Consider the following 23,998-nt stretch of genomic DNA (forward strand, 5'->3'; position numbering starts at 1 on the left):
CTCTAGATGCTGTCTCAACAACTGGCCCAAAAGACTTTCTGCGCCGCCACTGCCTCTCCTGCTGCTCCTTGCCTCAAGCCCCCTACTACATGGTGTGATATGCACTTGTGGGGTCCAGTTCACTGCACATGGCAGGATGTACTCTCTGCAGTCCTTGAGATTGTTCAATTTTCTCCTGTAATCTGTTAAGGGGGCAAATCAGATTCATCAATTTTCTCATCTCTAACCTTGTATTTTTAGAATAAATCCAGCTTGGGCACACTGTGTTCTCTTCCTATATATTACCAGATTCATTTTGCTAATAATTTGCTTAGGATTTTTCCATCTGTGTTTATGAGCCTGCAGTATTTCTTTCTCATGAAGTCTCCATAACGTTTTCATGTCAAGAACACTACCCTTATGACATGTGGAGGGGAGGTCCTTCTTTTTTTCAATACTCTGGAAGAATTTATACAAGATAGAATTATTTGTTTTTTCAATGTTTGGTTAATCTTACTGGTGGAGCCATATAGGCCTGGAGTTTTCTCTGTGGTAAGACTTTGTCTACTTATTCAATTTGTTTAATGTTATAGGACTAATCAGGGTTTCTATTTCTATTTGTTTTAGTTTTGGTACACTATATTTTTCTATAAGGTCTTGTTCATTTTTATATACATCTAAATATAAAAGGGCTCTTCAAAAAGTTCATGGAAAATGCATCTTATGAAAAAACAATGCATGAATTTCAAAATTTTTTGGTACCAAAATAAACTCATACTGACTTGTTATAACATGTCTGGGGCTGGGTGTGGTGGCTCATGCCTGTAATCCCAACAGTTTGAGAGGCCAAGGTGGAAGGATCACTTAAGCCCAGGAGTTCAAGACCAGCCTGGTGGACAAAGTGAGATCCTGTCTCTATTACAAATTAAATTTTTTTTTTTTTCTTTTTGAGATGGAGTCTCACTCTGTCGCCCAGGCTGGAGTGCAGTGGTGTGATCTCGGCCCACTGCAAGCTCCGCCTTCCGGATTCTCCTGCCTCAGCCTCCCGAGTAGCTGGGACTACAGGCCCCGCCACCACGTCTGGCTAATTTTTTATATTTTTAGTAGAGACGGGGTTTCACCATGTTAGCCAGGATGGTCTCGATCTCCTGACCTCGTGATCCACCTGCCTCGGCCTCCCAAAGTGCTGAGATTACAGGCGTGAGCCACCATGCCTGGCCAAAAAAAATTTTTTTAATGCCTGGGTCAGGTGCAGTGGCTCATGCCTGTAATCCCAGCCGTTTGGGGGGCCAAGGTGGGTGGATCACCTGAGGTCTGGAGTTTGAGACCAGCCTAGCCAACATGGTGACACCCTATCTCTACTAAAAATACAAAAATTAACCAGATATGGTGGCTCACAACTGTAATCCCAGCTACTCAGGAGGCTGAGGCAGAAGAATCACTTGAACATGGGAGGCAGAAGTTGTGAGCTGAGATTGTGCCATTGCACTCCAGCCTGGGCAACAAGGGTGAAACTCCGTCTTAAAAAAAAAAAAAAAAAAAGAAAGAAACTGGAAGGAATATCTGGAACTCATGCTGCTTTTTTTTTTTTTTTTTTAAACCGTTCCAGCCTCTATTGTCCAGGCAGCCAGCTGGGAGGAGGCTGGGACAGATGCTCAGTGACCAGTGTGGGCTTGCTAATCTGACAAAGGCCTTTCTGAGGGGACATTTGGTTTCTGTATGATCTGCTTCTAGCCTGCCCACTAACCCTGCCAAATCCTCATCATGCACTTTGTTATTTGGTTTTTGTTTTTTGAGTTAGAGTCTCAATCTTGTCGACCAGGCTACAGTGAGTCGAGATCGCACGCACTACTGCACTCCAGCTTGGGCAACAGAGTGAGATTCCATCTCAAAAAAAAAAAAGGGGCTAGGCGCGGTGGCTCATGCCTGTAATCCCAGCACTTTGGTAGGCCGAGGCAGGCAGATCATGAGATCAAGAGATCAAGACCATCCTGGCCAACATGGTGAAACCCCGTCTCTACTAAAAATACAAAAATTAGCTGGGCATGGTGGCACACATCTGTAGTCTCAGCTACTCAGAAGGCTGAGGCAGGAGAATCACTTGAACTTGGGAGGCGGAGGTTGCAGCAAGCCGAGATCGCGCCACTGCACTCCAGCCTGGCGACAGAGCAAGACTCAGTCTCAAAAAAAAAAAAAAAAAAAAGAGAAATATAAAAAATAAAAAAAAAATTTTAAATGTCTGAACAGGATCTAGTTTGAGACACTAAGAAGGATAAGACATCAGTTTTAAAATAGTCCCCATGGAAAGAACATGAATTATGTTAAAACTGAAGCAAGAACAAAGATGAAATTTATGGTGAAGCATGGGTGGAAGGATGAAGAGATCGCTGATGCTTTATGAAGTTTATGGAGATAATGCTCCAAAGAAATCAACAGTTTACAAGTAGGCACTTTATTTTAAGAAGGGATAAGATGATGTTGAAGATGAAGTGTGCAGCAACAGATCATCCGCAACAATTTGTGAGGAAAAAATCTTATTGGTGCCCTAATTGAAGAGGACCAATGATTAACAGCAGAAATGATAGCCAACACTAAGCCACCTTAATTATACAATTCTGACTGAAAAATTTAAGTGAAGCAAACTTTCCACTCAATGGATGCCAAAACCATTGCATCCAAATCAGTTGCAGGCAAGAGCAGAGCTTTGAATGGAAATTTTAAACAAGCGGGATCAAGATCCTGAAACATTTCTTTGAAGAATTGTAACAGATGAAACATGGCTTTCGCAGTAGGATCCTGAAGACAAGGCACAATTAAAGGAATGGCTACCAAGAGATGGAAGTGGTCCATTCAACTCAAAAGCAGACCAGTCAAGAGCAAAGGTGATGGCATCAGTTTATGGGGATGCTCAAAACATTCTGCTTGTTGACTTTCTGGGTAGACAAAGAATGACAACATCTGCTTATTATGAGAGTGTTTGGAGTAGCCAAAGCTTTCTCAGAGAAACCCCCAGGAAAGCTTCACCAGAGAGTCCTCCACCGTGACAGTGCTCCTGATTATTCCTCTCACCAAATAAGGTAAATTTTGTGAGAGTTTCAATAGGAAATCATTAGGCATCTGCCTTACAGTCTGGATTTGGCTCCTTATGACTTATTATTTTTTCTTTTTCTTTTTTTTTTTGGAGACGGAGTCTAGCTCTGTCACCCAGGCTGGAGTGCAGCGGCATGATCTCGGCTCACTGCAACCTCCACCTCCTGAGTTCATGCCATTCTCCTGCCTCAGCCTCCCGAGTAGCTGGGACTACAGTCGTCTGCCACCACGCCCGGCTAATTTTTTGTAGTTTTTAGTAGAGACAGGGTTTCACCGTGTTAGCCGTGATGGTCTGGATCTCCTGACCTAGTGATCTGCCCGCCTTGGCCTCCTAAAGTGCTGGGATCACAGGCGTGAGCCACCACTCCTGGCTCAGAAAAAAAAAATCTTTAAAGGGCACCTATTTTTCTTTTTTTTTCTGAGATGGAGCCTCGCTGTGTCACCCATGCTGGAATGCAGTGGCACGATCTTGGCTCACTGCAACCTCTGCCTCCCCAATTCAGGTGATTCTCCTGCCTCAGCCTCCTGAATAGCTGGGACTACAGGCACACGCCACCACACCCAGCTAATATTTTGTATTTTTAGTAGAGATGGGGTTTCACCATGTTGGCCAGGCTGGTCTTGAACTTCTGACCTCAAGTGATCCTCCCCCTTGGCCTTCCAAAGTGCTGGGATTACAGGTGTGACCCACCATGCCCAGCCGAGGGCACCCATTTTTCTTTAGTTAATATAAAAAAAACTGTGTTGACATGGTTAAATTCCCAGGATCCTCATTTCTAAAGAGATGGACCCAATGATACCATTGCTTACAAAAGTGTCTTAATCTTGTTGGAGGTTATGTTGAGAATCAAAGTTTATATTTTTTTATTTTTATTTTTATTTTATTTTTATTTATTTATTTATTTATTTATTTGAGATGGAGTCTCACTCTGTCACCCAGGCTGGAGTGCAGTGGTGCAATCTCAGCTCACTGCAACCTCTGTCCTCTGAGTTCAAGCGATTCCCCTGCCTCAGCCTTCTGAGTAGCTGGGATTACAGGCGCCTGCCACTGTGCCCAGCTAATTTTTATATTTTTAGTAGACATGGGGTTTCACCATCTTGGTCAGGCTGGTCTTGAACTCCTGACCTTGTGATCCACCTGCCTCGGCTTCTCAAAGTGCTGGGATTACAGGCATGAGCCACCGCGCCCGGCCTATATTTTTTTATTTTTATCTTTTAATTCAATTTTTCTACAAACTTTTTGAATATACAGGTTGAGTATCCCTCATCTGAAATGCTTGGGATCAAATATGTTTCAGACTTTTTTTTTGAATACTTGCGTATATAATGAGATTTCTTGGGAACGAACCCAAGTCTAAACACAAAATTCATTTATGTTTCATATACACCTTATACACATAGCCTGAAGGTAATTTTTTTTTTTTTTTTGAGACAGCGTCTCGCTCTGTCACCCAGGCTGGAGTGCAGTGGCACGATCTCGGCTCACTGCAAACTCCACCTCCCAGGTTCACGCGATTCTCCTGCCTCAGCCTCCCGAGTAGCTGGGACTACAGGCGCCTGCCACCACGCCTGGCTATTTTTTTGTATTTTTAGTAGACACAGGGTTTCACCGTGTTATCCAGGATGGTCTCGATCTCCTGACCTCGTGATCTGCCCGCCTTGGCCTCCCAAAGTGCTGGGATTACAGGCGTGAGCCACTGCGCCTGGCCTGCCTGAATGTAATTTTATATATGTCATATCAGTGTTTAAAAAGTTTGGATTTTGGAGCAGTTTAGATTTTAGATTTTCAGATTAGGGGTGTTTGACTTGTATTAAATTAATATGTATTCCTTACATAAAATATAACTATAAAAGTTGGCAGGCCGGGCATGGTGGCTCACCCTTGTAATCCCAGCACTTTGGGAGGCTGAGGTGGGCGGATCATGAGGTCAGGAGATCCAGACCATCCTGGCTAACACAGTGAAACCCCGTCTCCACTAAAAATAAAATACAAAAAAATGCCGGGTGTGGTGGTGTGCGCCTGTAGTCCCAGCTACTCGGGAGGCTGAGGCAGGAGAATGGCTGGAACCCGGGAGGCGGCGCTTGCAGTGAGCCGAGATTGCGCCACTGCACTCCAGCCTGGGCAACAGAGCAAGACTCTGTCTCAAAAAAAAAAAAAAAAAAAGTTGGCATAAAGTTGTTCATGATATCCTCATATTTTTATTATCTAACATCTAAAAAGGAGTTATATATCCTTTTTCATTCTTGTTACTATTAATTTGTGCTTTCTCTTTTAAAAATTATTCGGAATCAATCTTGCCAGAGGTTTGTCAGTTTTATTGGTTTTATCAAAGAACCAAATTTTGACTTTTCTAATTCCATTGTGTTTTCAATTTTGTTAATTTCTGTTCTCATCTTTATTATTTAATTCCTTCTACTTTCATTAGGTATATTTTGCCATTCTTTTTTTAAAAGCTATTTATTTTGAAATAAGTTTAGGCTTAATAAAAAGTTGCAAAAACAGTGCAGAGAGTTCCTGTATGGTTTCCACCACACTTCTCTTAATGCTAACATCTTACACAACCATAGGACAGTTATTGAAGCCAGGAAATTAAGAATTGATATAATATTATTAGCTAACGTTACAGACCTTATTTATTTATTTATTTATTTATTCACTTATTTATTTATTTTGAGACAGAGTCCTGCTCTGTTGCCCAGGCTGGAGTGCAGTGGCGTGATCTCGGCTCACTGCAACCTCCGCCTCCCGGGTTCAAGGAATTCTCCTGTCTCAGCCTCCCAAGTTGCTGGGACTACAGGCGCATGCCACCACACCAGCTAATTTTTTTGTATGTTTAGTAGAGATGGGGTTTCACCATATTGGTCAGGCTGGTCTCAAACTCCTGACCTCAGGTAATCCACCCGCCTCAGCCTCCCAAAGTGCTGGGATTACAGGGGTGAGCCACTGTGCCTGGCCCAGACCTTATTTTAATTGTGTCAGTGGTCCCACTAATGTCCTTTTCCTGGTCTAGATTCCAATCCAAGATTCTGGATTTTGTGTAATTGCTCTATTGGTCATTCATTCTTGTGTAACAATTACCCCAAAATGTAGTAGCTTCAAACAACAAACATTTCTTATCTCCTGGTTTCTGAGGATCGGGAATTTGGGAGCTGCTTAGCTGGGTCTGTCAGGGTCTCTGACTAGGTAGCAGTCATGAGGCCAGCCCAGCTGGGGTCATCTGAAGGCTTCACTAGGACTAGATCTGCTTTCAAGATGGTGCCCCAAGGCTGGGTGCAGTGGTTCACGCCTGAAATTCCAGCACTTCTGGAGGCCTAAGTGGGCAGATCACTTGAGGCCAGGAGTTTGAGATCAGCCCGGCCAACATTGTGAAACCCTGTTTCTGCTAAAAATACAAAAGTTATCCAGGCGTGGTGGTGCACACCTGTAATCCCAGCTACTGAGGAGGCTGAGGCAGGAAAATTGCTTGCACCTGGGAGGTGGAGGTTACAGTGGGCTGAGATTGTGCCACTGCACTCCAGCCAGGGCAGCAGAGACTCTGTCTCAAAAAAAAAAAAAAAAAAAAATGCAAAATGGTGCCCCGCACAGCAGCAGGAGCTTCAGTGTCTTGCCAGGCGGGCTTCTCCACAGTGTTGCCTAAATGGCCTTATGACAGGAAGCTGGCTTTTCCCAGAGAACGTAACAGATTTCTCAGAGAAAGTAAGGAAGCTGCAAAGTTTTTGATGGCCTAGCCTGAGAAACCACACTGCAGTGTTTCCACCATATCCTATTGGTGTACAGGTCAACCCAATTACATGAACCCCAGGCTGATTCAGGGGCCACCTTGGAGGCTGTCTGCCACAGGCATCGTGTCTCCTTAGTCTCTTCCACTCTGGGACAACTTCTCAGGTTTCTTTCTTTCATTTTTCTGAGACAGGGTCTCACTCTGTCGCCCAGCCTGGAGTGCAGTGGCCTGATCACAGCTCACTGCAGCCTCAACCTCCCTGGGCTCAGGCGATCCTCCTACCTCAGCCTCCCAAGTAACTGGAACTACAGGCACGTGCCACCACACTTGGCTAATTTTTTAATTTTTTGTAGAGATGGGGTTTCGCCATGTTGTCCAGGAGTCCGGGCTGGTCTCAAACTCCTGAATTCAAGCGATCCGCCTGCCTTGCCCTCCCAAACTCCTGGGATTAGAGGCGTCAGCCCCTGCACCCGGCCTCTGGTTTCTTCTTCTTCCATGAATTTGACACTTTTGAAGAGTACCAGCCAATTATTTCATGGAACATCCCTTAATTATTTTGTGTTTATGTGATGTTTGTAATGTTCAGTCTGAAGTTATTCATTTTCGACAAGCGTACTAGAGCAGTGAAATGTGCCCTTCTCAGAGCCTCATAGTACATGGCACATGATGTTAACATGCCTTATAATACTGGTGATACTAACTTTGATCATGTGGTGTCTCCCAGGCTTCTCCACTGTCAATTTACTCTTTTCCCCTTTATTTTGGTCTGTTTCTGCTGCTATAACAAAATACCCAAGGTTGAGTCATTTATAAACAATAGAAGCTTTTTTTTTTTTTTTTTTTTTTTGAGATGGAGTTTTGCTCTTGTTGCCCAGGCTGGAGTGCAATGGCACAATTTCAGCTCACTGCAATCTCCACCTCCCAGGTTCAAGCGATTCTCCTGCCTCAGCCTCCCAAGTAGCTGGGATTACAGGCACGTGCCACCACACCCGGCTAATTTTTGTATTTTTAGTAGAGACGGGGTTTCACCATGTTGGCCAGTCTGCTCTTGAACTCCTGACCTCATAAACCGCCCGCCTCAGCCTCCCAAAGTGCTGGGATTACAGGCGTGAGCCACTGCTCCCAGCAGCAATAGAAACTTATTTGTCATAGTTCTGGAGGCTGGAGGTCCATGATCAAGGTGCCGGCATGTTTGGTTTCTGGTGAGGGCTGCTCTCTGCTTCTACGATGGCACCTTGTTGCTGCATCCTCCAAAGGGGACAAACTCTGTGTCCTCACAAAGCAGAGGAACAGAAGGGCAAAAAAAGGGGCAGAACAATGCATGAAGCCTCTTTTATAAGAGGTTTATCCCATTAGCCGTGCATGGTGGCATGCGCCTGTAGTCCTAGCTACTTGGGAGGCTGAGATGGGAGGATCTCTTGATCCTGGAATGCGGAGGTTGCAGTAAGCCGAGATTGCTCCACTTCACTCCAGCCTGGATGACAGAGCAAGACCCTGTCTCAAAAAAAAAAAAAAAAAAAAGGCCCCATATCTTGATACTATCACATTGGCAATTAGTTTCAACATGAATTTTGGAGGGGACAGAAACATAAACATTCAAACTATAGCACCCTTTGTGATTAGTAAACATTGTGAGGTGCACCTTGAGTGTATGCAAATATCTTCTTTCGCATCATACTTTCACCCACCAGTTTTAGCATCCACCAATGAATGACTGGCGCCTGCAACAACTATTACTGCGGTGTTTGTCTAGTGGTGATTTTCTATTTCCATCACTTCTACATTTATTTATTGGAATTCTACTGTACAGAGGAGTTATCACTTCTCTCTCAGTTATTTACGTATATCAGTATAAACTCATGGATAGTTATTTTATCCTATGAGTAATAATTTATTGCTATCCTTACTTATTTTGTTGCTCAAATTATCCCAGATTTGGCCCTTGGGAGCTCCTTCAAGTTGACTCTTGTGTCCTTTTGAAGTGTCCCCATGACTTTGTGAGTACTTCCTTACTTTCTGTCACTGCATGATGTTCCAGACTCATCTTGTGTTATCTCTGCCCCAGCCCTGAACTGAACTATTTCTCCAAAGAGTCTAGATTCCTTTTATTGCAGAATGGAATTTTTTTTTTTTTGACTGAGTCTCGCTCTGTTACCCAGGCTGGAGTGCAGTGGTGCAATCTCGGCTCACTGCAACCTCTGCCTCCCAGGTTCAAGCAATTCTCATGCCTCAGCTTCCCCAGTAGCTAGGTTTACAGGCGAGCACCACCACGCCTGGCTAATTTTTTGTTTGTTTGTTTGTTTTGAGACGGAGTTTTGCTCTTGTTGCCCAGGCTGCAGTGCGACGGCGTGATCTCAGCTCACCGCAACCTCCGCCTCCCGGGTTCAAGTGATTCTCCTGCTTCAGCCTCCCGAGTAGCTGGGCTTACAGGCATGAGCCACCATGCCCGTCTAATTTTTGTATTTTTAGTAGAGACGGGATTTTGCCATGTTGGCCAGGCTAGTCTCGAACTCCTGACCTCAGGTGATCCACCTGCCTCAGCTTCCTAAAATGCTAGGATTACAGGTGTGAGCCACTGTGCCCGGCCGGTAGGTAACTTCTTGAACATAATCCTTTCCTGAGATCACCAAAACTTCTCCAAATTTATTATTCAGTTTAGTTGCTTTCCACTCAGCCGGTCTCTGCTGTCTGTACATTTCAATGGCATGTTCATCCTCCTCATTAAATTCGCCTACATGATCCTCCAGCTCTTCCAAATTCATATCTTCATATGTTTTCACTCCACACAACAGTAAGGGTATGAATGAGAATTTTCCCGATTTACAAAACAAGAGTTTTATCTGTCTGACGTCACCTGGTTCAGCCTTCAGGTAAACTCCTGGGCTGGATGTTATCAACAGTTCCAATATCATCCAAGGAGACACACGATCAATCTTCCAGGGTGTTTGCCTTTTGTCTCTGGCCAGGGCTACTGTCTTCTGAGGGCTTGTGTGGGGCTGGAAGATCCCCTTCCCAGGCGGCTCATTTACGTGGCTGTTGGCTGTTGGAGTAACAGAAGGTATGAAGAGAGAGAGGAAGGCAGAGAAGTATTTGGAGAAATATGAAATAAAAATGAGAAAGCATATGAAAAGATGCTCAATGTCATATGCCATTAGGGAATTGCAAATTAAAGCAACAGTGAGGTACCACTGCACATCTATCAAAACAGTTAAAATGCAAAATACTGGCAACACCAAGGGCTGATGAGGATGTGGAGCAACAGCAACCTTCATTCGTTGCTGGTGAAAATGCAAAATTGTATAATCACTTTGCAAGACGGTTTGGCAGCTTCATACGAAGTGAAATAGATTATAACCATATGATCTAGCAATTACTAGATTGTAGATATTTACCCAATTGAGTTGAAAATTCATAGGTATTTATCTAACTGAGTTGAAAACTTACGTCTACCTCCAAACCCCTGCACAAATATGTATAATAGCTTTTTCATACTCTCCCCAAACAGGAAGCAACCAAAATGCCCTTCAATAGAAGAATGGATAATAAAACTATGGTGTATCCATACAATAGGATATTATTCAGTGGTGAAAATCGTAAGTTATTTTGATGATTAATTTTATGTGTTTATTTGGCTGGGCCACAGTGCCCACATTTGTGGTCAAACATTATTCTGGATGCTTTGGTGATGGCGGTTTTGGATAAGAGTGACATTTAAATTGGTCAACTTTAAGTAAAGCAGATTGCCTTTCATAATGTTGGAGGACCCTGTTCAATCAATTGAGGTTCTGAATAGAACAAATGACTGACCTCAGCCGGGCGCGGTGGATCACGCCTGTAATCCCAGCACTTTGGGAGGCCAAGGCGGGCAGATCATGAGGTCAGGAGATCCAGACCATCCTGGCCAACACAGTGAAACCCCGTCTCTACTAAAAAAATACAAAAATTAGCTGGGCATGGTGGCGCGTACCTGTAATCCCAGCTACTCTGGAGGCTGAAGCAGGAGAACCGCTTGAACCTGGGAGTCGAAGGTTGCAGTGAGCTGAGATTGCACCACTGCACTCCAGCCTGGCGACAGAGCAAGACTCCGTGTCAAAAAAGAAAAGAAAAAAAAAAAAAGACCTCCTCCAAGCAAGAGAGAATTCTGCTAGCAGAGGCCTTTGAACTTGAACTGTAACATCATCAGGGTCTTCAGTCTGACAGCCTTCACATTTCCTTATTTTATTTATTTATTTTTTCTTTATTTGAGATAGAGCCTCACTCTGTCACCCAGGCTGGAGTGCAGTGGCGTGATCTCCGTTCACTGCAGCCTCTGCCTCCTGGGTTCAAGAGATTCTCCTGCCTCAGCCTCCCAAGAAGCGGGGATTACAGGTGTGTGCCAACACACCCAGCTGATTTTTGTATTTGTTGTAGAGATGGGCTTTCACCATGTTGGCCAGGCTCAAATGCCTGACCTCAAGTGCCTGCCTCAGCCTCCTAAAGTGCTGGAATTACAGGCGTGAACCACCACGCGTGGCCTCCAATTTTAAACTTACTACAAAGCTACAATAATTAAGACTATGTGCTACTGGCATGATAGACAAACAGATGAATAGAATAGAATTGAGAGTCCAGAAATAAACCTATACATTTCTTTTTTTCTTTTCTTTTTTTTTTTTTTTTTTGAGACGGAGTCTCGCTCTGTTGCTCAGGCTGGAGTGCAGTGCCACCATCTCCGCTCACTGGAAGCTCTGCCTCCTGGGTTCATGCCATTCTCCTGCCTCAGCCTCCCGAGTAGCTGGGACTACAGGTGCCCGCCACCATGCCCAGCTAATTTTTTTGTATTTTTAGTAGAGACGGGGTTTCACTGTGTTAGCCAGGATGGTCTCGATCTCCTGACCTCGTGATTTGCCCGCCTCGGCCTCCCAAAGTGCTGGGATTACAGGCATGAGCCACCGCGCCCGGCCAAACCTATGCATTTCTGGTTAAAGGATTTTCTATAAGGGTGCCAAGACCTTTTAATGGGGAAAGAATAGTAGGACAACTGGATATCCACAGGCAAAAGAATGAAGTTAGCCACCTACCTCACACTATGCAAAAAACACAATCCAACCAATCTCAAAATAGATCATAGACCTAAAATGTAAGAACTAAAACTATAAAACTCTTAGAATAATGTATTTGTTTTTTTACTTATTTCCTCTTGTCACTTTTCTGTGAACATATTTATAATGGCGCTGTGAAGGCATTGTGTGCTAAGTCCAATATCTGGGCCTGTTCAAAAGCAACGTCTATGGCTGCTTTTTCTTTTCCTGTGGATGGACCAGACTTTCCTTTTTGTTTGCATGTCATAATTTTTGTCGAAAAAATGTACTTTTAGGCCGAGCGTGGTGGCACATGCCTGTAATCACAGCACTTTGGGAGGCCAAGGCAGGCAGATCACCTGAGGTCAGGAGTTGGAGACCAGCCTGGTCAACATGGTGAAACCCTGTTTCTGTAAAAATACAAAAAAATTAGCCAGGTGTGTTGGCACATGCCTGTAATCCCAGCTACTCAGGAGGCTGAGGCAGGAGAATCGCTTGAACCTGGGAGGCGGAGGTTGCAGTGAGCTGAGATCGTGCCACTGCACTCCAGCCTGGGCAACAGAATGAGACCCACCTCTCAAAAAATAAATAAATAAATAAACAAATAATATGTACTTTTATCCAGTTTCATCCATGTTGTTGAGAATGACAGAATTTTGTTCCTTTTACGGCTGAACAATATTCCATTGTGTATATGTACCACATTTTCTTTACCCATTTATCCATTGATGGACACTTAGGTTGATCTCATATTTTGGCTATTGTGAATAGTAGTGCAATAAACATGGGAGTGCATTTAAAATATATACTTAAATGAATCTAATGTTTTTATTACAATGTGCTTTTTTTGTTTGTTTTTGGAGACAGAGTCTCTCTGTCGCCAGGCTAGAGTGCTGTAGCATGATCTTGGCTCACTGCAACCTCCGCCTCCCGGGGTCAAGGGACTCTCCTGCCTCAGCCTCCCAAGTAGCTGGGATTACAGGCGTGCACCACCACGCCCAGCTAATTGTTGTATTTTTAGTAGAGACAGGGTTTCACCATATTGGCCAGGCTGGTCTCAAACTCCTGACCTTGGGTGATCTGCCTCCCTTGGCCTCTCAAAGTGCTGGGATTACAGGCGAGAGCCACCGCTCCGGGCCAAAATGTACATTTTAGATAATACACTGTAGAAACTCTGGATGCCAGCCCTCTCTTAGGAGTCAGTGTTGTTACTGTTTGGTTGGCCGTTTATTTTTTTGTTTAGTGACTTGACTGAATTAACTTTGTGAAGTGTATTTTCCTTGCAGTGTGTAGCCTAGAATGTCTGTTTTCTGATTTTTTTTCTTTTAAAAAAAATCTAGCAACTGGGCCTGGTGGCTCATGTTTGTAATTCCAGCACTTTTGGGGTTGAAGCAGGAGGATAGCTTGAGCCCAAGAGTTCAAGGTAGCAGAGAGCTATAATCATGTCATTGCACTCCAGCCTGGGTGACATAGCAATACCCTGTCTCAAAAAAAAAAAAAATTTTTTTTCCTTGGCTCTCTAGGGGTCACCTCCGGTCAGCACAACTCACTTATGGTCAAAGTGACCATAAACCACTTATTGGTCAAAGTTTGTGCTTAAGTTCCAGATTTTTCTCTTTACTAGTAGATACGTGTGTGGCCTGCAGACTGGCTACTGCACTTCAGTGAGTTTATGTTTTTGCTCATGTTCAGTCAGAGAATATGCTTCCCCATTTGCTGTATGCGCCTTTAGGATAATTTACAGATTTGAAATGATTGGGTTCTTAAAATAAATTTTTCGGGCCGGGCGCGGGGTGGCTCACACCTGTAATCCCAGCACTTTGGGAGGCCAAGGCAGGCGGATCACAAGGTCAGGAGTTTGAGACCAGCCTGGCCAGTATGGTGAAACCCTGTCTCTACTAAAAAAATACAAAAATTAGCTGGGTGTGGTGGCATGTGCCTGTATTCCCAGCCACTCCGGAAGCTGAGGCAGGAGACTGGATTGAACCTGGGAGTCGGAGGTTGCAGTGAGCCGAGATTGCGCCACTGCACTCCAGCCTGGCGACAGAGCGAGACTCCGTCTCAAACATAAATAAACAAATAAATTTTTCTAGTTAAATGCTTGTTTTGTTGGGGAACAGGTCTGCTGAGCTCCTTACACCACCATTCTGGAAATTGGTATTAAAATTTTTTTAAATATCTTGTTCCTATGGTTCCCTCCCCTTTGTCATGTATTTGTTATATTTGTCTTTCTCCTTTTTTTCCCCCTGAAACAAGGTAACTAGTGGTTTGTCTTTTTTTTTTTTTAAGACAGATTCGTGCTCTGTTGCCCAGGCTGGAGTGCAGTGTCCCAAACGTGGCTCACTGCAACCTCTGCCTCTCAGGCTCAAGTGATCCACCATGCCCAGCTAGGTTTTTTGGTGTGTGTGTGTGTGTGTGTGTGTTTTGTTTTGTTTTATAGAGACAGGGTCTCTCTATGTTGCCTAGGCTGGTCTTGAACTTCTGGGCTCAAGCAATTCTCCGACCTTGGCATCTCAAAGTGCTGGGATTGCAGGTGTGAGCTACTGTGCCAGGCTGTGTTTGTCTTTGTTAATAATAATAATTTTCGCCGGGCATGGTGGCTCATGCTTGTAAAGCCAGCACTTTGGGAGGCCGAGGCAGGTGGATCACAAGATCAAGAGATCGAGACCATCCTGGCCAACATGGTGAAACCCCATCTCTACTAAAAATACAAAAAATTAGCTGGGCGTGGTGGCACGCGCCTGTAGTCCCAGCTACTCAGGAGGCTGAGGCAGGAGGATCACTTGAATCCCGGAGGTGGATGTTGCAGTGAGCCAAGATTGCACCACTGCACTCCAGCCTGGCGACAGAGAGACTCTGTCTCAAAAATAATAATAATGATGATGTCTCATTTTATTATACTGTGCTCAGAGAATATTGTTTGTATATTTCTACTTTTTTTTAATGTACTGATGATTTCTTTGTGACCTAAGATATGGTCATTTTTTGTAAATATTTTGTTTCTTTGGAAACATGGTTTTTTTTTTTTCCAGGGGAATTTTTCTTAGTTGATGTGTGTTGAATTTTGTTTTCAGATTTTTTAAAATATCAGCTCCATACGGATCTATTCATCTTCTTTCTATTCGTTTTTGTGGTATTGGATGGTTTACAAGATTCCTAGCTAAATAGCACACTGTTAGGTCAATATAGCAAAGTTCAGATGCTTTAGAAGCTTTTATTTATTTGTTTCGGTGTGGGGGTGGGTAGGGTTTTGTGTTCTCCGATTGCTTGGTTCTCTTCGGACCCTCAATTTCTCCCTTCTGCATTTTCCTACTTCACTTACTCAATTGCCCACAGATGCTTCTGGCCCGTTTTAGCCCTTTTTTTTTTTTTTAAACCCCTCCCGCGGAATCAATGGACTTCAGCGACCTCCCCTTCCTATAGCACATACTCGCAAGCCCCTTCCCTGAGATCTGAGCTCTGACTTCCCAGGATGTCTTCATGGTATTTCCAGATTTTAGAATGTCGCAGTCTTCCTGATGGTGGCTCTCGACCAACCCCAGCCCGGACACTCCTTTCTCCCCTCCTTTCCCAGCTTTTCTTGGCACAAAGCCTCGTGCCTGGGAGAGGCGGCAGCGCACGACGGCGTGCGGGGATTTGGTCGCTTTCTTTTTATTTACAGTTATCTTGAAGTTTGGACCTTCTCTGCTTTCAAGTTATGCCGACGCTGTGGTTTTGGCAGCGTTTTATTTTTCCTTTCTTGTTGCCTGGGGCTGTGTGTTGAGCAAAAGTTGGCGGATGGGGACCCAGGCAGCCCCTTGGGCCTCAGGACCCGGAAGTCCCCCTGGCTCGCTTGTGACTTTTTAAGACGGAGTTCAGTTCGTCACCGTTACAGCTTTTCTTATTTTCTAACACGCGCGTTTGAGGTCATAAATTCCTCTCTAAGAATTACTAGTTGTGTCCTCCAACTTTGGCAGACAATATTTTCTTTCTTTCTCTTTTTCTTTCTTTTTTTTTTTTTTTTTTTTTTCTGAGACGGAGTCTTGCTCTATTACCCAGGCTGGAGCAGTGGCGCGACCTCGGCTCGCTGCAACCTCCGCCTCCCGGGTTCACGCCATTCTCCTGCCTCAGCCACCTGAGTAGTTGGGACTACAGGCGCCCGCCACCACGCCCGGCTTTTTGTATTTTTAGTAGAAACGGGGTTTCACTATGTTGGCCAGACTGGTCGCTAACTCCTGACCTTGTGATCCGCCTGCCTCGGCCTCCTAAAGTGCTGGGATTATGCGCGTGAACCACCTCGCCCGGGTACATTTGATTAATTTTTAGGAAGATGTTCTGTGCGTGCTTTTCTGCCTTTGTTGGGTGCAGTGCTATCTTATTTGTCCACTAGGTCAAATTTGTTCATCATATTCTTCATATCTTTTTTTTTTTTTTTTTGAGACGGAGTCTTGCTCTGTCACCCAGGCTGGAGTGCAGTGGCGCGATCTCGGCTCACTGCAAGCTCCGCCTCCCGGGTTCACGCCATTCTCCTGCCTCAGCCTCTCCGAGTAGCTGGGACTACAGGCGCCCGCCACCACGCCCGGCTAATTTTTTGTATTTTTGGTAGAGACGGGGTTTCACCGTGGTCTCGATCTCCTGACCTCGTGATCCGCCCGCCTCGGCCTCCCAAAGTGCTGGGATTACAAGCGTGAGCCACCGCGCCCGGCCCATATTCTTCATATCTTTCACTGCTTTGCTAACTTTTTTGCCTTGCATGTGCCATCAGATCTACAGTTATGATTGTGATTTGTTTTTCCGTGTGGTTCTGTTGATTTTACACACATACACAGACACACACAAACGCGGTTTCTTGCTTATTGACTTTATTTTTAGGAGTAAACAAATTACTATATATATATTTTTTTCTTTACTTGGATTCTGGTTAGGTAATTATATACATTTTTTTTTCTTCCTTCCTTCCCTCCCTCCCTTCTTTCTTCTCTTTCCTTTTTCCTTTTATTTTTCTTTTCCTTCCTCTTTCCTTTCCTTTATTTTCCCTCCCCTCCTTCCCCTCTTCTTCTTTCCGACAGGGTCTCCCTGTGTTGTCCAGGCCAGCACTACGGGTGCACACCACCACATCCGGCTATATATTTTTAAAATCACTACGTAAACTCTCTTTCTCTCTAGTTATGCTTTTTGCCCATAGTTGTGGGGTTTTTTTGTTTTGTTTTGTTTGTTTTTTGTTTTTTTTGAGACAAGGTCTCACTCTGTCACCCAGGCTGGAGTGCAGTGGTGCAATCTTGGCTCACCGCAACCTCTGCCTTCCAGGCTCAAGTGATTCTCCTGCCACAGCCTCCCAAGTAGCTGGGATTACAGGCATTCGCCACTACCACCCACCTAATTTTTGTGTTTTTAGTAGAAATGGGATTTCACCATGTTGGCCAGGCTGGTCTTGAACTCCTGACCTCAAATGATCTACCTGCCTCAGCCTCCCAACGTGCTGGGATTACAGGTGTAAGCCACCGTGCCCGGCCTAAAGTTGTTTTAATATATTAGTGTAGTTATCCCAGCTTTCTTTTAGTAATTGCATATTATTTTTTCTATCTTTATATTTTCAAAATTTTAATATTCTTATTTATTTACTCATGTTTTAGAGACAGGGTCTTGCTGTGTCACCCAGGCTGGGTAGAGTGGCATGATAATATAGCTCACTGCAGCCTTGAACTCCTGGGCTCAAGTGATCCTCCCACCTCAGCCTCTTGAGTAGTTAGGACTGCAGGCACGTGCCACCATGCCAGGCTAGTTTATTTTTGGTAGAGATGGGGCCTTGATGTATTGCCCAGGTTAGTCTCTAACTCCTGAACTCAAATGATCCTCCTGTCTCGGCCTCCAAAAAGTGCTGAGATTATAGGCATGAGCCAATGGACCTGGCCATATATATATTTTTTGAGCTGGCAGTATGTTATTATGTTTTATGTGTATTCTTTTATATCCTTTTATGTGTATCCTTTATAGCATGCAATGTTAATATATGATTTTATAAATTATATATACATTTACATGAATATAAATTTTATAAATAATATATTAGTTAGCATAAATTTTGCTGTGATAATTGTAGCAGGCAGAATAATGGACTCCCAAAGATGGCTACATTTCACTTCCCAGACCTGAGAATATGTTATCTCACATAGCAAAAAAGACTTTGCAGACGTGATTAAGTTAAGGATCTTTTTTGAGACCTAGTCTTGCTCTATCGCACAGACTGGAGTGCAATGGCATGATCTCAGCTCACTGCAACCTCCACCCCCCAGGCTCAAGCAATTCTCCTGCCTCAGCCTCCAGAGTAGTTAGGATTACAGGCATGCGCCACCATGCCCCGCTAATTTTTGTATTTTTAGTAGAGGAGGGGTTTTGCCATGTTTACCAGGCTGGTCTTGAACTCCTGACCTCAGGTGATCTGCTCGCCTCTGCCTCCCACAATGCTGGGATTACAGGGGTGAGCCACCTCTCCCAGCCAGGTTAAGGATCTTGAGATGGGGAGATTATCTGGGCAGATTGAAGAGCCCAGTGAATCACAGGATTCTTAAAAGTGAAAGAGAGAGGCTGGGCATGGTGGCTCATGCCTGTAAGGCCAAGGCGGGTGGATCATGAGGTCAGGAGAACAAAACAAAACAAAAAAATAGCCAGGCATGGCGGCACATGCCTGTCGTCCCAGCTACTCGGGAGGCTGAGGCAGGAGAATTGCTTGAACCCTGGAGGCAGAAGTTGCAGGGAGCCAGGATTGTGCCACTGCACTCCAGCCTGGGCAACAGAGCGAGACTCCATCTCAAAAAAAAAAAAAAAAATTAAAAACAGATATTCTCCCCAGTGTGGGAGAGTGGTGTCAGATCTCCAGGGGTGGCACTGAAGGAAATGAGCCTGAACACCCTCCCAAGGTTAAAGTGAAGAGCCCGCTCCCAGGCTTCTTTTTGGTACCCCTTCCTGATCTCTAACCTTAATTATTGGGGGGAGAGGAGAACAGTTGAAAACACAGCTGGTCTAGGAGATTCATTCAGTTTCATGGAACACCTTCTCTGTGCAGGCTGTGTCCAGGAGCAGCCGTAGACTACACAGCCAGGCTACCCAGCGTGGGGGCCCAGCAGCCAGGCTGGAACTCTATCTCCACTTACCAGCTGAGTGGCTGGCAGGAAGTTAGCCTGTCGGTGAGCAACCCAAACTCTGTGTGTTAGTTGTTTGTTCGCTGATAAAATGAGGCTTCTCATCATTCTCATCAACTTCATGGGCTTGCTGTGAGGAACATGTGAGCTGATTCCATCACAGACTCCTCAGTAGGCAGCAGTAGGTGTTTAGGGAACCGGCTTTGGAGGCTGCCCCGCTCCCTACTTCCTTTCTAGGGGAGGCCGACTTCAAATGCGTGCACACACACAAACAGGGTGGCCTGATGCAGACCAGCTGGTCTAGAAAGGCCTTCACGGCCTCAGGGAGCCTGGGAGGCGGCCTGGGGGAGACCATGAAACGCAGATAGATCAGAGACCCAGAGATCAGAGAGAACAAAGGACCCAGAGATCCACAGACATCCAGACACCAGAGGCAACAAGAAACTCAGAGATTGAGAGTCCCGCTGAGACCCTGGCAGCTTGTTTTGTGTTACGAGGGGAAAAATAAAATAAGAAACAAAAGAGAGACTCAGGGGGCCTCAGTGAAACCTAGAGACTCAGGGAGGCCAGGAGATTCTGAGACACCCATAGAGAGCCAGAGACCCTGCCCTAGCAAGGCACAATCAGTGAAAAAAACTCGCCCACCAGGCCCTCGCAGTCCAGGCCTCATATCCCGGCTCAGCACCTTGGCGCTGCATTTGTCAAGAGGGGAACAGGGATCCTAGCTCCCTGCCCGTCCTATGGGGCCTCAGGCCCTGGGGTCCAGCTGGCCTGCCTTCACCCCTCTTGTAGTTAATGAAGCTTTGGAGAGGCTTTCACCCTGGGGAGCCACAGCTGGGTGCCGACTGGGCTCACAGGCAGAGAGGCAGGCGGTGAAGGCCAAGCCCCGCCCCCCCAGGAAGGCCCTGATTGGTGGACGGGCTGCGTTGGGCAGGGCAGCCCTCAGGCTATATAAGCACACTCGCCGCTGCGTGGGCGTTATGCTCTGGGCTATTTCTGAGCTCTGGTAAGGCTCTTTTCAGGAGGAGGCTGGGTTGCTTGTGGGCGCCTAGATGGAGGGACCCAGATTGGCCCCGGGGTGGTCGACCGCACGTTCTCCTCAGCCCCGTGGTTGGCTTCTCTCTCGGGGATGAGGGTGGGTTTAGGACAGGAGCTTGAAATGTTTGCAGTGGCCCCATCAACTTGCTCTAAATCCAGGTATTTCTCTAATTTCATTCCTCCCTGAGGGCCTCAGTTTCCCCTCGGTGTAAGGGATCAGTGGCCCTTTCAACTCTGCTTTGGTGAGGGGTCGGGAGTGGTTGTGAGTTGGGGCCTGGAGGAGCAGTTAAATTCTTGGGGTTTTTTCTTTTTTTTTGGCCGGGCGCAGTGGCTCACGCCTGCCATCCTAGCACTTTGGGAGGTCAGGAGTGTGAGACCAGCCTGGTCAACACGGTGAAACCCCGTCTCTACCAAAAAATACAAAAAATTAGCCGGGCGTGGTGGCATGGCGCATGCCTGTAATCCCAGCTACTCGAGAGGCTCGGGCTGGAGAATCACTTGAACCCGGGAGGCGGAGGTTGCAGTGAGCCGAGATCGCGCCACTGCACTCCAGCCTGGGCGACAGAGAGAGACTCTGTCTCAAAACAAACAAACAAAAACCAAAAAACTTCTTGGGGTTTTGGAGACCAAGGGCTTTATTTTTAATCGGCTGTTAGGCCTCAGCTTCAGTTTCCTCGGTTGAAAATGGGTCCGAGTTAAACTTACCTCCTTACCAGGATGGAATAAGATAAGGCCCTTAAGCACAGCCCTAGGCACTTAGGAAGCCCTCAGCGGTGTTTGTTGCTGCTGTTACTCTGGCCTGTCCTGGGGTGCCAGGAGGAGGGTGAGGGTGCCGCAGCCTATAGCAACTCTGCTTCTTTTCTGGCCTCCCCACTCTTGTTGCATCCCGGCTGCCTTCTGAGCCCCCAAGTCTCTGCACCCACCCCCCCACTGTCCTGGCCCCTGTCACCACCCTCTTGATTTGTGGGCGTCACGGGGGTACATGCTAAGTCCTGAGCCTCCTTTCTCTACAGGTCACCCTGCCCCATCTCCATCTCCTATGAGATGAGTGACTCCCAAGACCCCACCACTTCCCCTGTAGTTACCACCCAGGTAGAGCTGGGGGGCTGCAGCCGGCAAGGTGGGGGCAATGGGTTACTCCGTTTTCACCAGCACCAGGAGGTCCAGGCCTTCCTCAGCCTTCTGGGTGAGTTTGGAGGGCTGGCACGGGAAGGGCTGTGAGGCCAAGTATGAAAGCAGATGTGAAGTGTGGGGTCTCACCTGCCTGTACAGACATCTGAGGCCTCTGACCCTCTCCCTCTCAGGTATCCCAGCTTAGGCAGGTGGGAGGGGGGGGTCCTCTCAGAAACTGGATTCAGGGCCAGGCGCTGTGACTCCTACCTATAATCCCAACACTTTGAGAGGCTGAGATGGGAGTATCACTTCAGGCCAGGAGTTCAAGACCAGCCTGGTCAACATAGTGAGACTCCATCTCTATATTAAGAAAGAGAGAGAGAAAGAGAAAAAGAGAGAAAGAGAAAGAAAGAGAGAGAGGGTTCAGTGGTGGCTTGGGCTTTGGAGCTTCTGATGCCACTCTTCTCCATGGAGGCAGTGGTAACCTGCATCCTGTCTTCTCTTCTCTACCCTCAGAGGACAGTTTTGTCCAGGAATTCCTCTCCAAAGACCCCTGCTTCCAGATTTCAGATAAGGTGAGGGAGCACAGGCTGGGGGTCTCTTGAGGGTCAGGTTGAGTTGGTGGGAATTGAGTGCCCTGGTCTGGTAGGGAGAGCCACTCACCTTCCACCCTTACCCCCTCATCTTTGCACACCCCTTCCCACCATTTTACTGACTTTCTTTCCCTGCAGCAAAACCTCCGTGGGTGCAAATGAACCTGGGTACAAGCCTCTCCTTCTCAGAGAATAACTAACCGCCCACCCCGATCTGTCTCTGCAGTACCTCCTGGCCATGGTGCTGGTCTACTTCCAGCGCGCCCACCTGAAGCTCAGCGAGTACACCCACAGCAGCCTGTTCCTGGCCCTGTGAGTGGTGGGGGCAGGCAGTGGAGGCATTTGCTGGAGGTGTCAGATGGGACAGGGCAGATGTGTGGCCTCTGCTCCCTGACCCTGTGCCTCTGTGGCTAGGTACCTTGCAAACGACATGGAGGAGGACCTGGAGGGCCCCAAATGTGAGATTTTTCCATGGGCCCTGGGAAAAGATTGGTGTTTACGAGTGGGGAAATTCCTGCACCAGAGGGATAAGCTTTGGGCACGGATGGGTTTCCGGGCTGTTGTGAGCCGCCAGTGCTGTGAGGAGGTAAGGCTGGGAGGCAACCTGGGGTGTGGGGAAGACTGGGGTTCCCACCCCATTTACTGTCCACTCTGTTCCTCCCAGGTCATGGCAAAGGAACCATTCCACTGGGCTTGGACTCGGGACCGGCGCCCCCACCATGGTGGGGTTCAGAGGGTCTGTCCACAGGTCCCTGTTCGCCTTCCCCGGGGCCCTGGCCTCTCGCCGCCCCACTGTTCCCCCTGTGGCTTGCCCCAGCACTGCAGCAGCCACCTGCTTAAGCCTGTGTCATCCAAGTGCGCTTCTCTGACCTCAGAGTGTCACCGCTCTCCCTCCCAAAATTATCTCTCAAGGGTCAAAAACGCCTGGGGTGGGGACTTTCTCATCGTCTTGCCTCCCCAGATGCAACTGGAACCAGGCACCTACTCCCTCCGCAGTGAGTGCAGGATGGGACAGGAGCTGCGGGGCTGGTGTGGGAGCTTGGGAGGCAGGAGTGCGGACCAACAATATGAGAGAGAGGGCCATGGGCCTGGGATCAACGTGCTGCCCCTCCTGTGTGAGCTTGGCAGGTTTCCTCTCTAAGCCTCACTCTTTCCTCTCCCCAGTCTTCCCAAAGCCTCCGGCACGCCCTGGGCACTGAAACTCTGCAGGGTGAAGAACAGCACGCCTGCTGGCCCACTGACTGACACACCATTGGCTGTGCTCCCACTCTTGCCCCTTCCTCCCAGCCTGCAGCTTGTGCCCACTCTGGTCCCGGTCCCCTCTAATAAATTCATGTCCACAGGACACCAACTGTGCTTAGGTCCTGGCCTGGTTCCTTGACCCAGGGTTGGGGTGGGGAGGGGGTATCTACCAGGGTTACAACATGTGAGCACAGGCTCTGTAACAGCTTGGCCCCTTCCTATTGGTGGCCAGTTATTCTGAGCCTCCGTTTCCTCTCTGTGCTATCCATGCCTATGGATGATGAGATCTACACAGTCTAGATGGGATTAAATGAGATGAGGTATCTGCAGCCCTTAGAAGAGGGCCAGGGAGCCGAACGTGGTGGCTCACACCTGTAATCCCAGCACTTTGGGAGGCTGAGCCGGGTGGATCATTTGAGGTCAGGAGTTCAAAAACAGCCTGGCCAACATGGTGAAACCCCTTTGCTACTAAAAATACAGAAATTAGCCAGGCATGATGGCAGGTGCCTATAATCCCAGCTACTCGGGACGCCAAGGTGGGAGAATTGCTTGAACTGCGGAGGCAGAAGTTATAGCGAGTTGAGATCATGCCACTGCACTCCAGCCTGGACGACAGAGTGAGACTCTGTCTCAAAAAAAAAAAAAAAAAAAAAAAAGGCCAGGAACATATTGGGAAACAAAACTTGAATGGAAAACAGTTCTTTATTTAGTCTAGAAATGCCTTCAGGGCCAGGTTTCCTTAGGAATAAGACTTGATCCCTTCCTTGAGCTGCAGTCAAATATAATATTGTAATTATAATAAACAACCCCCTCTCACCCAAGAGACATGAGGACTCAAAAGGGTTAATTTTTTTTTTTTTTTTTTGAGACGGAGTCTCGCTCTGTCGCCCAGGCTGGAGTGCAGTGGTGCAATCTCGGCTCACTGCAAGCTCCGCCTCCCGGGTTCACGCCATTCTCCTGCCTCAGCCTCTCCGAGTAGCTGGAACCACAGGCGCCCGCCACCACGCCCGGCTAATTTTTTTGTATTTTTAGTAGAGACGGGG

General features: G+C 46.7%; 1 protein-coding gene across 6 annotated transcripts; it reads left to right on the forward strand.

The window, feature by feature from the left end:
- The first annotated feature begins 19,910 nt into the window (after positions 1-19,910).
- On the forward strand, positions 19,911-23,069 carry SPDYC (speedy/RINGO cell cycle regulator family member C). Of its 6 annotated transcripts, none has more exons than XM_055294314.2 (7): positions 19,916-19,975; positions 21,021-21,193; positions 21,637-21,695; positions 21,940-22,025; positions 22,128-22,299; positions 22,378-22,708; positions 22,878-23,069. In XM_055294314.2, exons 1-7 carry the CDS (start codon positions 19,950-19,952, stop codon positions 22,910-22,912), a joined length of 882 nt encoding a protein of 293 aa, XP_055150289.1. In that variant the 5' UTR covers positions 19,916-19,949; the 3' UTR covers positions 22,913-23,069. The 6 variants fall into 6 exon arrangements, with proteins under 6 accessions (XP_063499280.1, XP_055150289.1, XP_063499284.1 ...); XM_063643214.1 differs by lacking the exon at positions 19,916-19,975 and adding an exon at positions 19,995-20,166; XM_063643221.1 differs by lacking the exon at positions 19,916-19,975 and adding an exon at positions 19,995-20,166 and having other exon boundaries at positions 22,378-22,449; positions 22,675-23,069.
- The last annotated feature ends 929 nt before the right edge of the window (positions 23,070-23,998 follow it).

Source organism: Symphalangus syndactylus, chromosome 1 (assembly GCF_028878055.3).
Source record: "Symphalangus syndactylus isolate Jambi chromosome 1, NHGRI_mSymSyn1-v2.1_pri, whole genome shotgun sequence".
In the NCBI taxonomy this organism is placed as follows: Eukaryota; Metazoa; Chordata; class Mammalia; order Primates; family Hylobatidae; genus Symphalangus; species Symphalangus syndactylus.

What these genes read in the sequence shown, in the direction of transcription:
- SPDYC (XM_063643206.1), top strand. Translation starts at nt 20,099, where the DNA reads ATGAGGGTGGGTTTAGGACAGGAGCTTGAAATGTTTGCAGTGGCCCCA. An exon ending in GGCCTTCCTCAGCCTTCTGG is followed by an intron (nt 21,194 to 21,636) that starts GTGAGTTTGGAG and finishes CTCTACCCTCAG; the next exon opens with AGGACAGTTTTGTCCAGGAA. An exon ending in GCCGCCAGTGCTGTGAGGAG is followed by an intron (nt 22,300 to 22,377) that starts GTAAGGCTGGGA and finishes TGTTCCTCCCAG; the next exon opens with GTCATGGCAAAGGAACCATT.